This window comes from Pipra filicauda, unplaced genomic scaffold (genome assembly GCF_003945595.2).
Source record: "Pipra filicauda isolate LSUMZ 115617 unplaced genomic scaffold, ASM394559v2 scaffold45_size4122338_pilon, whole genome shotgun sequence".
In the NCBI taxonomy this organism is placed as follows: Eukaryota; Metazoa; Chordata; class Aves; order Passeriformes; family Pipridae; genus Pipra; species Pipra filicauda.
The window spans coordinates 2626556-2642620 of record NW_024104598.1 but is presented as its reverse complement, the minus strand read 5'-3'; the positions used below and the strand labels follow the sequence as shown (position 1 = coordinate 2642620).

Here is a 16065-nt window from a genome sequence, read left to right as displayed (position 1 = left end):
GTGCATTGTAATCTGATACTCAATGTCACAATACTGAATATAGCAGCATTATAAAGTAATTGAAGTTAAACTTCTTTTTTCTAAAACATTTTTACTTCAGAAATATCTGTTTAAACATGAAATTTCCCCCTTTTTTATTCCCTCTTAATTCCATCTGCCATATAGCCCACTTCATGGCTCCTGTATACCTAAATGACTTCCCCAGGCAAGAGAGCAGTAGTAGCACTGCAGACATGGCAGTTAGCTTATCCCTAACTGATAATATTTTACAGTGTCTCCAGCTCAGATGAAGCCAGAACTGAAATTATAATAGCCCACAGATAAAAAAATGGAACATCTCAGCACCTCAAAAGCCTTTGCCACCATTCTAGCCTACATATTTTCCCATTTGCCCCATTAGCATTTTTATAAAGTGTTATAAAGTCATTAGAAAGCTAAATTTGAAAAAGGACCATGCTACAGGAATCTCTTTCCTTTAAAGAGTATTATATTTTATAATATGCTCCTTTTCTTTTTAAGAAATTAAATTTCAAATATTTTTAACTTACTCAACATTTTTATTTTAGTTTGCAAAATGTAATTTTTCACATGGGTAAAACAGAAAAATCACATTTTACATATCTCCAGTACTGTGATCCAAAGATTTATTGTTTCATAATAATAAAATGTTATAAAAACATAAAACCTATTTAGAGACATTTTCTCTTTACACAGATATGGAAAAATTCTTTTATCTTCTTCTGCTATTTAACAATACAGTTATATTATTTCAAGTGCTTTAGCAATTTGGTCACTGCATATTGTACACCAAGCTGGATTATTTGAGTTCTATTCCCCTTTATGAAATCTGAAAGAATGAATTTTGCATTGAACATCTGTATCCAATGAAAAGAATATTAGGTGTCAGCTTTCAATTCACTATATTTTATGGCTCCAAAAGGTGGCATTTCTTTGCTAAAACAGACACTCTGACATATTTAACAGTTGAAATATATTGATTCAAATGAGAGTAATGTTCATAACCTGAGGGGAAAAAAAAGGCTCTGTGTATTTGTATGGAAAAAACATTAAACTCCATTAAAAATGTATAACTCCCCCTATAATTACAAGAAAGCAGTTGCAATATTTTTATAGAATGGTAATAACATTAAGTATAATAAAAAAAACAACACTGAAAGTATGAGGGGGGAAAAAAAACACACACAGGAACACGAAGGCTTTCTGGAACCTCGCAAGCATTGCTTACCCTCTCTTTTACCACAACCACCAGGTGCCCCCGAAAAAGTCAAACTGCTCTACCTCTTGCAAACTACGAGCAGCTATCTGTAGGGTCACAGTGCAACCAGACTGGGAGGTTCATGACAGAATAGCTGAAAAGAGACCATGCCCTGGGTGTGTGTCCAAGAGGTCAAAGACAAAGCATTCCCTACGGGCTGCCTCGGACAACCAGAGCCTTCAGCAGAAGGCTGAGGGACTGAAAGACCCAAAGTACCAAAAACCTAGTTAGTTCTTCTATTATTGCACTCAGTTCTTCTACATTTGCTGTAATGAATACAGTGTAAGACTGACTCCAGCCTCAGAACTAGCTGAAGGACTGTTTTAATTGTACGTTTCGGTAGCAACACAAAACTAGTAGTTTTTGAATAGAAATATGTCACTAGGGTGAATCTCTGAAACACATCTACAGTGCTTTAACCCAAAATAACAAAATGTGACAAAAATAAGGAAAACAACAGGCCAGTGATTTTATGCACATACAAAACTAGTTATCTTCTGACAAGGCTACTCTGTTAACACCCCACAAACTGACAGCAGAAGCAATGGTTTTGAAAGCACTGAGACATTATCACTTACTTGAAGTGGGACATATAAACAATTCCAAAAGCACGTTGATACTAAAGAGAATTAGATAAGCCACTCAACTAAGAGAGAAACTGTACCAACGCCAGCAGAATCACTGGAAGTATCAGCATTAAAATGTCTGAATATCAAGACATTCAAAGACCTGCATTTCCCACTGGCTTGATCTGAACAAACTGATGTTGAAAATAGACATACTGTTACAGAACGCCCTTAGACAGCAAGTGGAACAAAAACACTAAGCTGAACGAGATTTAATTCAGAATCAAAGAAAGAGTTCTCTTGCACAATACTTCCTACTCCTCAATCCCAAACTTTACACCTCCCGCAACACACCTTTACATACCTAGCCTGGTCTTCAACTCCCCTAACATCCTTGCCCCTATGCTCCTTTTTATCCAAGCCTCCTTCTCTTTTGTATCCAAGAAACTTCTGTGTACAAACAACACTCAACATTTACATGTCCAGTTCCTCAGCACCCTGCATCCTCCAGCCACTCAGCTGCGAGCTTCTGAAGCCCAGAAAGCTGTTTGGAAGAGGCCTCAGCATTGAAACCCTGAAGCTCAGGCACGTGCCCAAGGTGTGGTCCCACGTGCTAAATGAAGCTGGATGGAGTAGAAGACAATATAACCCTCTGCAGCTTGTAAATGAATTCTGGGAATGAGTAGAAAGATGAGAGCTCCACACAATAGCCAAAGAGGAAACACAGACCATCTCTCTGTACCTGTGCTAAACTCCAGGCTGGTGGTGAGACCCACCCCTCCTCACATCAGCCACTTTGCTTCTGCAGACACACAAGAGAAAACAAGAAAGTACTGGAGAGTAAGGCAGGCAAGCAAACCTTTCAAATTGCTATTTTCCCTCTGCTAGAAGAGTACTATGGCCCAAGTGTGCTAATTCCCATGTGCAGCTTGCTAAAGGTGAACAGAACTTTTCAGCATCCACAAGAGCATTCTACTAAAGTATATACATATAATCTACCAAATTTGGAGTTTGTCAGCCATGAAGGCATTCCCAAGTGTTTCACTGGCTCTATACATACTAAAAGCAAGGCTAGGACATGATCATGACTTGCAAGACAGCTGGGTTAACACATCTTTTTAACTTCGCCACTGCCACTCTCGACTGAGGCACCAAAGCTCAGCAGAGAGAAGTAAAGGTAAGAGACACAACACCCATAGCTCCAATCTTTCTCTCCAGCATGCAAACCACAACCCCCCCAATGCTATAATGTACAATATTGTATGAGTTAATGCTATCTGACACATGGAGTTCATCTGCAATGTCCTTTTTCCATCCCCCAGAGTACAGACAGCTAAAATCTATTCAGCAATGGAGCTGTAATGACAAACTGTCCTCTCAGAAGGTGAGTTCCTCTGACATGGTTCCAAAAATAATTAACAAAATGCACACAAAAGTAGTAGTGAATACCAAAAAAAAAAAACAAAAACACCAAAACCACAACATGTTAAATTAAAATAAAATGTCTAAAGTCTCAGGATTAAAGATTCTCACAGTGTTATTTTCCAGCTGCGCCACGTATCTCAGTTTTCTAATTTACCAATTGGGTAAGGTCAAACTCTAGCTATGCCTGCCTTCTGTCTGAAATCAAAATCCTTCATTCATATTATAAAGTACAATATCCTGAAAATGTTTTCCAGTTTGTAATTTTGAACCCACACCAGGCTTTGCTACTGCAAGACCATAATCTTTTCAACTTCCAGTAACACTTTGTAGGACACAATTGCCTCTCCACAAAAATTTCCTAAAACACCATCAGTTGATCAAGCTACTTCAAAGAGGTTCAGCCCTATTTTTGTCTAAAATACTATTATTTTTTTTAATCTATGTTTCTTTGCAAAGATTCTATGTCCATGTTGAGTACCTATGACTAAAATATAGATGAAACAAAACATGAACCAAAATGGCAAAAATTAACTTAAATGCATATTTGTGTGCTTTAAAAATTGAGAAACCTTATTGCACTAGAACTGGCATAAATGAGGCTTACTGTACATACATAAATGACACTTACAATGAGGCTACACAAGATACAGGAGAGAGCAAGCTAAGGTGTGGAGACACACAGCGTTATTTGTTCTGTGCTACTTGCACATCCTTGCCTGTGAAAATCTACTGACCATTAATGCAAAATACATTATTTGTCCCATGTAAAGAAAAGAACAAACCACAAAACAAACAAAAAAAGTCTTCCATATTCTTCTACCCTTTCGGATGCTGAAAAATTAGACAGTACAAACAGGTTTTTACAAGGTAACAGCATGCTGTAAATTCATATCTATTTTATCACACAGCAATGTGCCACACATCCCTACTCTATTTAAAGTTAATCTAAATTATGCAGTAATTAAACCAAATTTGAACTCTGAGTTAATATACTTTTATGAATAATAATTATTTTAATTCACTTACACTTAATTTATTCTGAATGTGAATTTTAACTTAATTGAATTATTAATTTGAATAACAATGTCTGCACAGGAATTCAAAGTGGTTTAACAAATCACTGTAATTTCAATTCTTCAGCACAAACTCTGAGAAAAGAAGAGCTTGGTGTGAGAAGGTGTGGGGGGGATGCATTAAGCAAATGAACTGTATATGCTGCTTAATTAAAAGAAGGTTGTACCCATTTAGTTCTGCAGCGCAGAATTTGGTGTCCATATGAAAAATCAGATTTTTAATTATAGTTGGCATTTCAGAACCTCCTGCTGGTTGCTACTTCCTTGCTCAAAAAGTGACCTCATTCCTAAACTTATCAGTGGGAGAACTCTGTTACCAACTGCAAACAAGGTTCTATTTGTTTTAGAGTGGATCACGAAAACTTCATTGTTTAAAACATTTAAACAATATACTGAATCCTTAATGGAATGTGCTGCTTCTGATTCAAAAAACAGTCACTTGGATTGCTGTCCTGTGGTAATTGGAATGAAAAGTTAGTATTTCTGAACTTTGTTCCGGAATTGCCTAGACAATTTTATATTCCAAACTCATTAATTTAAATTGAAGTACCACACAAGTACATCACTTAAAACACATGCCATTTTGCAGTTGTGGATTCATAACTGTTACAACTCTAAAATGGGTATCATCTACCTGAAAAATACCATTTTCTTACATTCTACTGGCATTGTACTTATTGACTACACCTCTTAAAAGGTAAGTGATAGTTCCCTTTCTCTTAAAAAAAAGAGGAAATACAGTACAGATGAAAGACACTGGATAGACTCCATTATTGTATGACACCAATTGACTGAGATAGTTTAACTACAGCATTTGCCATGACAAGATACTGCCCATGCCTCAGCAGAACAGACTTTCAGAAAACAAAATAAAAATTAAATAAATCCTCCAAAACCACACACACCAATTTAAAAGTGCTTATCCAAATTTTCCTCCAAAATAACAGGAACAAAAGTTTCATGCAACCATCACCTCCTCCGAAATATTTTCTTCTCTTTCTTTAATGAGAGGAATTGCTGGCATGGTTCCTTTAGCATGAGGTATTCTACAAGTCATAGATTTGTTTGGTGGTATTCTTTGGACTTGCAGGGATCACCCCAAAGCCATTTTTCCTTGATTTGATCTCAGGAAACAGCATATTATTTCCTGGCTCATAATTTCTAAATTGTACACCTTCAGGAATGATTTGTGTATCTCAAAGTATTGTCTCTCTCCTTCCTGCCAGGGACAATCTCTCTTCTCTTCAGGGACTCGCTCTTCCTTCACATGTACCTGATTTTTTTCTCTAGGTGTTTGGTTTGCACCCTCTTTTGGCAACAACATGCTTTGGCTTCACACACCAAGGCAGGTGTAAATCCCCAGGTCCAGCTGTGGTAGGTCAAACCCCTCTACAAATGACTTCCAGAAGTCTTATCGTGCATTGCCTTGGGCAGCACTTATCAATTACTAGACTGCTTGGTCAGCAAACAACTATTTAATGGTTCCTTCTGTTCAAGACAGTCAGAACACCTGTATTCTTTAGGAGGCTTATCAATAAAAATGGAAAACACGGGTGATGGCAGCAATTAGCATCATTCAGCTTAATGGTATTAATACAGAAAACACATGTAAAAAAAAATTAGAGGGGAATTTGAAAAAACAAACAGGAGATGTATAATAAGGTTCAGTTATGCTACAGAAACACTGTGGAGGCAAATTACTCATTAGCTTTTCTGGCCTTGCCAGCAGTTGCACCACGTGGAAGTAGCTACCTATTCATAACTACCTTTATTTCTGATGTACAAAAGAGTCTGAATTCCCAGTGGAAAGAGTATTCTTACTGCCCAGTCCCTGAATTCCACCTTACTGTGCCTTACCCAGTAGGTTTGTGAGCCACAGGGCCAAATCCTCTTTCATTGGCAGCAAGTTGGCCTCGTGTCTGCTCGCGAGCCACTGACTGTACTGGTGCATGTCGGAGAGGCCAGGCCCGCGTGCCTTGGGGCTCAGGGCAGTGCACATCGCTTATCCGCTCCTTGGACCTGGTTCATTACACCAAAAAAGGAAGAAAAAAAGAAGAAAAGAGCACTTCATTATACCAAATAAAGTTTCAAAGGTTCCGTCTTTAGAATTGCAGAAGATAATCCCATGCCGAAGACGATCCCCGTCTCTGGAAGCGTTCAAGGCCACGTTGGATGGGGCTTTGAGCAGCCTGGTCTAGTGGAAGATGTCCCCACCCATGGTGGGGTGGGGAGTTGAAGTGAGATGATCTTTTAAGATCCCTTCCAACTAGAACTATTGTATGACTCTGAAAGCAACAGTAACAACAGTTCTAAGAGATCAGATGTCAGATAACCAGATGTGGATCTAACACGTGGTTCCAAACCAAAGCTTTGTTTTGTTAACAGATTTTTTTTTTTTTGCAAGCGATTAAATCATACAGATAAACGTCAACTTCATTTGTACTCACCAAGCTACACATGTTGCCAACACATGACCATATATTCTGGAAGGAATGATTAAAATCAAATAAAAATAAACATTTTACACAAAGCTAACAACTCACTATGGTGCCTGATCCAATACCCATTCAATTTAAATGGAGAGCTTCAGAGATTTTTGGATCAGGCCCAAGAAAAACATGGGAACAACCAAATTACACTACTACAGCAAACTTACTAACAACTTATAAATTCTGTAACCAAATTCTATTCTACAGCTTCAGAATAATTAAAGAAAAAGCCTACACTAAATATATTGACTGAATAGATCATTTCTTCAGAAAGCAGCACAACAGCTAGCACTGGTCACTCAAGACTTCCCACTTCCCAAATCCTCCTCTGCTTCAGTGACGACACACTGCAGCTTTAGTTTCGGGTAAGACAACTAATATTTAACACATAACGTATTAGGTGTTGGGAGTTGCAGCAGCCAGACATGTTAGAACCACTGGACCTATACCTCTGCTCCTGAGGGACCAATTCCCCACCTGTGGCAGAAGTGTGCTGAATAAAGAATTTTTTTAGAAGAAGGTTATTTTTCCTCTCTGAAAGAACCTCGGACCTAGACTCTAATACTTGTAGCAATGAGCTGAGACACTTCCTTGCCTGGCAGGCTGGAGCTTGCTGAAAAGCAGCCACCAGGTCTTGTGGAGGTGGCACTAGACAGACACTAAGTGAATGTGAGATCCATAAGGAATAGTTCTGTCAGCTGGCTGATCCACACCAACTGTGATTACACATGTCAGCTGGCTTCAACTCGTGGCACTCTGCAAACACTGTTTCTTTCTGTCCTTTGCATACCTTTCAAACCAGGTAAGAACTGTTTGTGACTTTAAGAACCACAACAGGAAAAAAAAAAAAAAAGAACAATTTGTTATGCTATCCATTAAAGCCTGGAATAACAAGAATACTGAAAACAATTCTTTTGTCAAAAAAGGAAACTACTTACTAAATGTAAAAAAAAAAAAAAAAAAAAAAAAAAACCAAATCAAAACCAATTGCCTTAACATAAAATTGTGCTGTAACTGACTTTTCCAAACATATGTACTCCTACAATATGTAATGCTAGTTGGGATATACTTGTATTAATACTCCAGTATTGTTTAACCATACTTGGGGTAAGTAAACTCCTTGCTTACAAAAAGATCTCCTTAAGCTCCTGTTGACAGTACCTCATCCCAAAATCCTGAAGTTTAACTTGCCCTTGAGACAGACACAGTTTTCACTACAAATATATTTCTTACTGAAATTAGACAATTTTTTCAGTTGGGGAGAAGGGAAAATAGACTTTAAAAAAAGATTTATTCTCTTGTATAAACATGCATTTCTGAATTATGAGTAGATTTCACATTTTTCTAACAAAAAAAAAAATCTTCATGTATCCTTTCAGAGCAGAGAAGTTTAAGGCACTCTAGTACGCAATTTAAGCACAGCTCTGTTCTGAAAGCTGACTTTGTAAAAATGTCAGATTGGATTTATGGTTTCCTGGTTAATTAAATTCAAATCATACCTGTTCATTTAGGGTAGGGTGTGAGGGAGGGGAGGGAGGGAGAAGAATTAGGCTGTTAGCTCTGCAAAAATCAATCTGGAATGTCACTCTCAAAATAGATCGATTCAGACTAGAAGCTACCGACAACTAAGGAATTTCAATGACAGTATATTTAAGAGTTGCTCTAAGTCACTCAGAACCACACAAATTAGTCCTTCAAATCACTGCTTCATTTTGGAAAGAAAGAGAGGCAAGATGGTTGACACCACCTTGTCTTCAAAGATTACATGGGGAAAATCAAGTATAAATACCTCTGCCATATACTTCCTTTCCAGAAAGAGTCTTCAAATAAATTTTGACTGATTTCTGGAGTCTATAAACTCCATTGATACAGTGAGAACCAGAACTGAAACTAGATTGTTCTCTTGGATGACCTCTGAGATTATATTGGTAAAATGTAACTTAAAAAAAATCCTCACTCCTGAGTGTTCAATTCATATACAGCACACAAATAAAGCAAAGCACTTTTTTGCACCAGTGTTTCAGTTTATTAACACCTGCGTATCTAAGTATTTAGGAACCAAAATCCTGCAATTTGTTTCTCTTTACATGCAGATCAGAAAAATGTACCTGAAAAAGCAGAACCATTGTACTAAAGGAACCAGTTAGACATTGCAGCTCTTCACTGGAGATAATTTCACAGCTCATACATGCTCTGTGGAGAGGGTTAGACTAGATGACCCTTGGAGGTCCCTTCCAACCTGAGTTAATTCTGTTATATTTCAAGGATGCACCCAGCAATATTAATCACAGAACCTTAAGTAGGGTCTGCCCTGCTAGAAGGGCACACACACACTGAGCTGGGTTGTGTCAGGAGGGAAACAACAGAGGCAACACCCTTTTCTTTCACCTCCGGAAAGGTCCACCTCCTTCATCACTTCCAAGACCCTGCATATGAAGTGCCCTATGGGACTTGGGGCTAATTAATCACCAGCATTATGATATGCCTGACAGCCAGCCAGATACAGTACACGCCGCTGTCACTGGTGGGGCTGAAGTCATTCTGAGGTTTGAAAGTTACATTTCTTAAGAGAAAACAGAGGGAAGGCTTCTGGGGCTGCTACATGAAAAAGGTTTGGGTTTCCCCATCAGCCTGTGAAACAAGCACTGCAGTCTGTTTATGCTTCAGGCTGGTTTCTGAGGAGACACAGAGCAGAGATTTCAGGGAGCTGAGATGTTACTTCATCTCTAAAATACAGGGTTGTCTTTAAATATATTTCATACTGACCTAACTCACCAATCAAGCCTAGTGAAAGCCTCAAGAGACTTGAGACTCCCTGAAGGAAGAAAAGTGAGAGAACAAAGATTTTGGAGGATGCAAGGGTGCCTGAGTTTCTAAGTAACTGTCATAGTGTGAAGAGAGAAGATACAGAGACAAGAAGGGGTTTAGGTAGTTTAAACAGGACACAGGTTCTTAGAATGGGAAACTGGAAAGATGATGAAAGGCAGATAGGTGACAAAAATTTCTAGAAGATGAAAATAATTCAGGTATCTCTATAGTGGGGCTCTGTCTGCTTGAAACAGTAGCCCTGAATTAACAACAATGCATGGGTTTATTTATGAAGCAGACATGCAAAGTGAGGACTGGAAAATGAGAAAGTCTACACTGAAGAGCCTGAAGAATCACAGACAAATCACACACAATCCAACCTTACTTCTGTGTAAGTTTTCTTTAATTTCTGAAAAAATGAATTTTCCCCTTCCCCACTACTTCTCTGAAAACCTGCTCTACACTTCAAAAAAATACTTCCCTGCTAGAATCAGAGCCACAAAATTTCTACCTTGGATTTTTAAAATTAAATTATGCTCTCAAGGAGCAGAGCATAATCAGTTACTTGCATCTCCTGTCACAAACCCTACAAGTAACACAGCAGGTCAGTTATCAAACTGCAAGCATCAGAAACTATCAAACTCTGAATTATTCTTCACGCAAACACTGATCGTTACTGCACTTGTAAATTTAATTTAAGCCTCCACAATACTTCAGCACTGAAGTGCCCAAGTTTCATTAAAATGTTTATCTACTTCATTAGTTGTAGTAGCCCAGACATTAACTATTACAGCTTCATCACATAGTAGCTGGGATCTGTGAAGAAGACAAAATGAGTTAGTTATGTGAAGGTATTATGAGAGCAATTGAGTCCTGAGCTCTTCCAAGACCCCTTTGAAGATTCTACCCATGGTCAAGGCCAGGCTCTTGACCCGTTGCTCAGATACCTTCAACTCCCTTCCCTAAAATATCCAAACATACTTATTTTCTAGTGAACTGAAGAAAAGTTTATTGACAATTTATCAGTGAGTAATTTGGTCAGAGAAATGGGCTAACTTGCCTCAAAGGCAGACAGCAGCTTTCAAGGATACCTCACCACAGCTGAGGCAAGCCTCTGGCTCCAATGACTATTTCATCCTTTCCTTTTTGGCAGATATAAAGTATGAACAAAAGTAGCCAAAAAATATTGGGTTTCCTAATCTCACTACTTTCTAACAGCAACATCAAATCATCATATATACAGCTGTTCAAAACTAGCCAACGCAAACATGTCAAATATTTTACAGAATGTTACCCTTCTCTATAAACTGTTGAGGCTGACGTGATATGCAGAAGCATTTTCAAAACTTACCTCTAAATGCTTTAAAGCAACTGCTTCCACCTGCTATTCGGAATGGGGACAAGGAACCGTCTTTAACTACTTTTCATTCTGTTTTGTTACAGGTCATATTTATGCAGCACAGCTTTTTTTTTCCACCTCTCTCAATAAGAGGATGACATCTCAAATTCCTAAGACTTATTGTCTAGATGAAGAATTCAGTGTGGGATAGTTCACAGTACACCCAGTGACCTGTATCAGATTCAACGCACTGAAAAGTCCTATTTCTCTCTGCTTGCTCCTACCAAACAGTGAAGTTCTTATTTTGCTTTACAGTAGTGCATTTAGCTGCCTCTGTATTGTAGTTCACTGCTTGTATTTTGCCAGCAGTGTAACTTACACTAGCTGTTGATTGTTATCACTGATCATCAGGTGAAAGCAATGAGAATCAAACAAGTGATCTTTTGTAATTCCACTGGCTTTTGTTGGGGTTAACTGGTAGAACAAAAGGAATCAAGAATCTCTGTACTCAGAACACACAGAAGGAAAAGACTGTTTAATCTAGAAAGTAGAACTGCACAGTGAAGCCCTCACAGTTGCAGATCCCTGGATTCAATTCCCTTTCCTATTCCAACCGCCTTCCTTACCTGTAAAATTGTGATAATAATTTTCTTCAACTGAGTATATATAATAAGGGGGGGGGGAATTGTATATAGGAAAAATGCATATATAAAAGGGTGCATGTATGCATATGTATACATACACACACAGAAAATACACCTGCTCCACCGTGCTAGCTAATCACATAAACCAGCAAGATTTTACTCCAAATTGCTCATCCAGCCCCAGCACAAGATGCATAACCTACACTGGGAAGCTGCTGGCTATGCAGTGCCCTCTGTATCACACGAGTTTCATTGTTGCTTCAGCCTGGTTCCTAATTACAATATGTGCATTAATTCTCAAACAAAAGGAGGCTTGAACCATTTCTTTTAACTTGCTCCTACATACAATCCTTCCAGGTCAGGAATGAAGAAGTCTTGCTGAATCACTTGCTCTTTATGACTTGGCTTAAGAACTAGCACAGAAATTAAGTATCCAGTGGAACAAGCATTTTTCTTTGTATTCAGTTAGAAAATAATCAAAATATATCTAAAAGAGTCTATGGAGGGAAAAAATACACCATAAAGCAAATGCAGAACTCTGTATAGTGATCAATCAAATCATCTCTGATGCAAAGGTCCTACACAGTGTCCCCTTTGCACCGTAACAGCTTGACTTGGACACTGTGTGTAGACATCTGGATTGGCCCACCCAGGCACTGCTGCCTTAGCAGGCAAGCTCATTGACTGGCTCTGTGCATTTGGCAGCCAAACCAGAGTTATCCAGGACTGAAGATTAGCACATATGCCAGTTCAGTGGCCTAGCTGCTCTACAGAGCTGGAAAACTGGAACAGAAGGTGGCAAAACTCTGCCTCGGACCCAGGGTTCAAGCATTCTTTTTCAGAAAATCTTCACAGTATTAAATAGGGAGGCTTGAAGCTTGTGCAATGAGATGTGCTGTGACTCAGGAGGCATATTAGCCACTACTTGTAGAAGAAACTAAACATTATTATGCACACAACTGTGCAACAGCTCTCCAATCAGTGGCAGAGGGAGCAGACAGCAACTTAGACAACAGCAGCACAAGTTTTTCTCCGGAGGAACTGGAACTTGAGTGCTAGACTGCACATTGGCTTTGACAGAGGGGTATCAGCTATAACTGCAGACAATCTCCTGCTGTCTTAGAGAGAAGGTAATGCTATTGGAAAGCAGCCATCCTGGAAAGAGAGGAGACAGAGGATCAAAAGCCAGAACAGAGCTCATGAGTATCTGGCAAGGGCCTCTGCTGGATCTCCCTGCCTGTTCTAATCACCTCAAGCAGATGGAAAAGAACAGAACTTTTGAAACGTTACTGGAGTTTCAGTGGACTGTGTGAAGCATTCACTTACTGTAATGGCAAGCTGGGTGCAAAAGAAGCTGAAGTAAAAGATTCAGTGTTCACAAACAGATTAAGTTGCAGAACAAAATGCATATTTGTGCAAGCAGAAGTGAAGCTGCCCACAATTTGGTGCCCATACCTACAACATCTTGCCCCCACTTTCACATCATCAAGTGACAGTTTTACAGACATAGCACAAATACAGTTACATTTTAAAACTGATTTCAATTTTCCCATCCCAGTATTGGCATACTTTTCAGATTTGGAGAATATAATGTTAGCCCACTGCTCCTGTTTTTCCATGCCCTCGCTCATATACATACAAATGTGTATACACACACATATATGCAGAAAGAGGAGGAAAAAAGATGTAGGAATGCCTTCCTTTGAGAGCCACAGAAGTAAGTAACAACTTCTGTAATTGGTATTTTTAATGTCAGGAAACTGTTCCCTATGATGAGATCTGCCAGACAGTGGAATGATTTCCCCAAGTGAAACTGTGAAAGCTCCCTTACTTGAAATCCTTAAAATGGACTAAAAGAAGCAGTTAGGAAAAAACCCAAAGACTTGCCATTCACTGATATATGTTACCAAGTCAGTCTTTACCACCTGCAATTTCCAGTTTACTACAGAAATCACTTTCATTTTGCTCTTTTACATACACAGAAACAAACTCAATCACTTTTAAAGTGATTCTGCTACTACCTTGCATAGATCCTCTTCAAGAGCTATTGCAGAGCTTTCCTGTCTGTAGGATACAACAGGTCATTCTTGCCTGCATCCTCCTAAATACACATACCTGTAATCTTGGTTTGCTCACTGCCATAAACGAGCAGATAAAACATAAGCTGACAAATGCAGCGAGCATATCTTTATAAGGAAATTCAATTATTCTAGTTATTTTATTATCCTTATAAACTATACCACAACCAATTTAGCCCAAGGTTTCTGGAGCTTTCCCAGATTAACTTGGAGCATACTGTACATTTAGGAGCAGGGGGAGGGGCACTGAAGGGGAACCACCATCTGAAACTCATTAATCAATTAGAATTTTTCATGGCTTACATCAAAATGTGATCTACACTGATAAAGTAAGCTTTAATCACAAGAAGCCTTTGTCCTTTACGTTATGAATATACGTTACAAACGTGTGCAGAGCTTCGAGGGGAGGATGGAGAACCTGGCACAACAGCTTACCAATAGTTTAGACCTGTAAGGCTCTTGGTCTGAAGCCAGACCAAAACAAAGTTAACTGCATTTAAAAATCTGATCTAATCATTGGAAGCCTAGACATTTTCAGGACTATGCCTAGCAGAAACAATTTTATTGCCTTGATAATGTCTCCTCTACCCAAAGGAAAGCAGAAAGTCCTTCTCACGTAGACCAAAAAAAACCTTCAGGAATGTTCAATATATACTTGCTCATAAAATTATAACTTCTGGAAACTGAGCCTGATTCCTAACACAGTCCAAAAACTTTGAAGTTGATTTCTCATTACCTGGCTCTTATTGTATGTTTTTCTGCTTGTCTAAGCAAACTAGTCACTAAAAATTAGTACAAAAGAAGTTTCTACCTCCACCAATTAGAAAACGAAATACATATTTAAACTGGCATATTGTATCTTACAAGGAGTAGAAGCGTGCCTCTTGCTGTAATACTGTCTGCATAGTGTGCTTACAAGCTGACTCCCAGTCGTCAGCTTTGCTTTTAATTATGATGTTCCATTTCTAAATCCTGTCCTGAAATTAGTGTTAAGTTTAACTGAGAGGTGTAAAGTGGAGTTGAAGAGGTACTTTGGATAGTAAGTGTGCCAATTTAAATAAGACTGGGGATAAAACAAAGTGACTAAATAAGTAAGTGGGCTAAAGTCAGTGAGAGCTAGAACTTAAAGACAGTACTGACTCTTCAGCACCTCACCACCTCCACCTAGGTTTGGCTGTGGTTACAACTATGGTACCATGGTATAATGCTGATCCAATCGCCTATGGCACCACCCGATGAGAATTTAGAAATGTCCTATTTAGAAATTTCCTATTAAATCACAATCCATGTCACAAAACCATTACGCTTGGCACAACATCTGCTGCACAATGAAAAAAAAAAAAATATACATAATTTAAGGTACATGGAAAACCAATAACACTTTGTTAATTTTTAATTTCAGAGTAACCTCAAAAGTATGCAGTAACTGCACTGGGGAGCCTGCAACGCACCCGTCCTGGTGTCCCAAGAGCCCTTCTCCCCTAGGAGCACGCAGAGACGTAGCAGGCTCGGATGACACACACCACTGCAGCAGGATGCTGATAGCGATCCTGGATAAGGAAGACAGCAACCTTCATACGTAGGGCACTAGTAAAGAAACAGAGCCTCCTCCTTAGAGAGCAAACTCTGCCCTCGGAGCATTTGAATCTAGAGCCTGAAGAGGAAAGCAAGAACCTGGAGGGGCGGCTTCTGGCACGAGAGGGGTCTCGTCCTCCTGCCCCCGGGGGCGGCGGAGGGGCGAGCCGGGAGCGCTGCAGCGGAGCGGGGCTCGGCCGCCTCCCGCCCGCCGCTGCCGCAGCCCCCGGGCGGGCGCTCCCATTTCCCACGGGCTCTGCACACGTAGAAACCCGCCCTCCTCCTCCTCCTCTCGCACAGCCGGCACCCCAAGGGCTGCGTGGAGCAGCCTCGCAGGCAAGCCAGAGTTTGGGGCCGGGGGATAGCGCACAGTAGGAGCAGGAGCCAAGCCCCCTCTCCGTTCCGTCTTGCTCGCCCTGCTCTCACCCGCCGCGGAGCCCGATGCGGTTTGTCCTCCTCGGAGCCCCTCCACAGTCAGGCTGAGCTAATGGCTTTGCCATGAGCTCTGGAAGCGCTGCTCCCAGGTCTGCCCCTCGGGGGTAGGACCACGGAGACCCTCCGCGGGATGCCCGGGACAGCCGGCCAGCAACCCCCCGGCTGGCCGCGGCGAGCGCCGGGGGAACCGCTCCGGGACCTCCGTCCCGCACCCGCTCTCATTCCGCCGCCGCGATGCTTTCGAACTCCCACAGTCAGAGAGCGGGAGGAAAACAACAGCAACAAAAAAAAAACCCACACCAAAAACCCACAAAACCCCCCAACCAGGCAGGCACAGCCGCGCAGCGCGGTGCCCGC

The 16065-nt window shown here is 40.2% G+C and overlaps 1 protein-coding gene across 2 annotated transcripts in view; it reads right to left on the bottom strand.

Moving 5' to 3' along the window:
* Positions 1-16065, bottom strand: part of GAS2 (growth arrest specific 2) — an 84209-nt gene that overhangs the window by 67714 nt on the left and 430 nt on the right. Inside the window, exons 1-2 of one of the 2 annotated variants that reach the window (XM_039385988.1) lie at positions 15150-15211; positions 6198-6359 (exon numbers count right to left, since the gene is read on the bottom strand). In XM_039385988.1, the coding sequence (XP_039241922.1) occupies positions 6198-6339 (142 nt within the window). In that variant the 5' untranslated portion in view covers positions 6340-6359; positions 15150-15211. Of the gene's footprint in view, positions 1-6197; positions 6360-15149; positions 15212-16065 lie in introns of those variants that run through there. The other variant, XM_027732424.2, reaches the window with a different exon arrangement.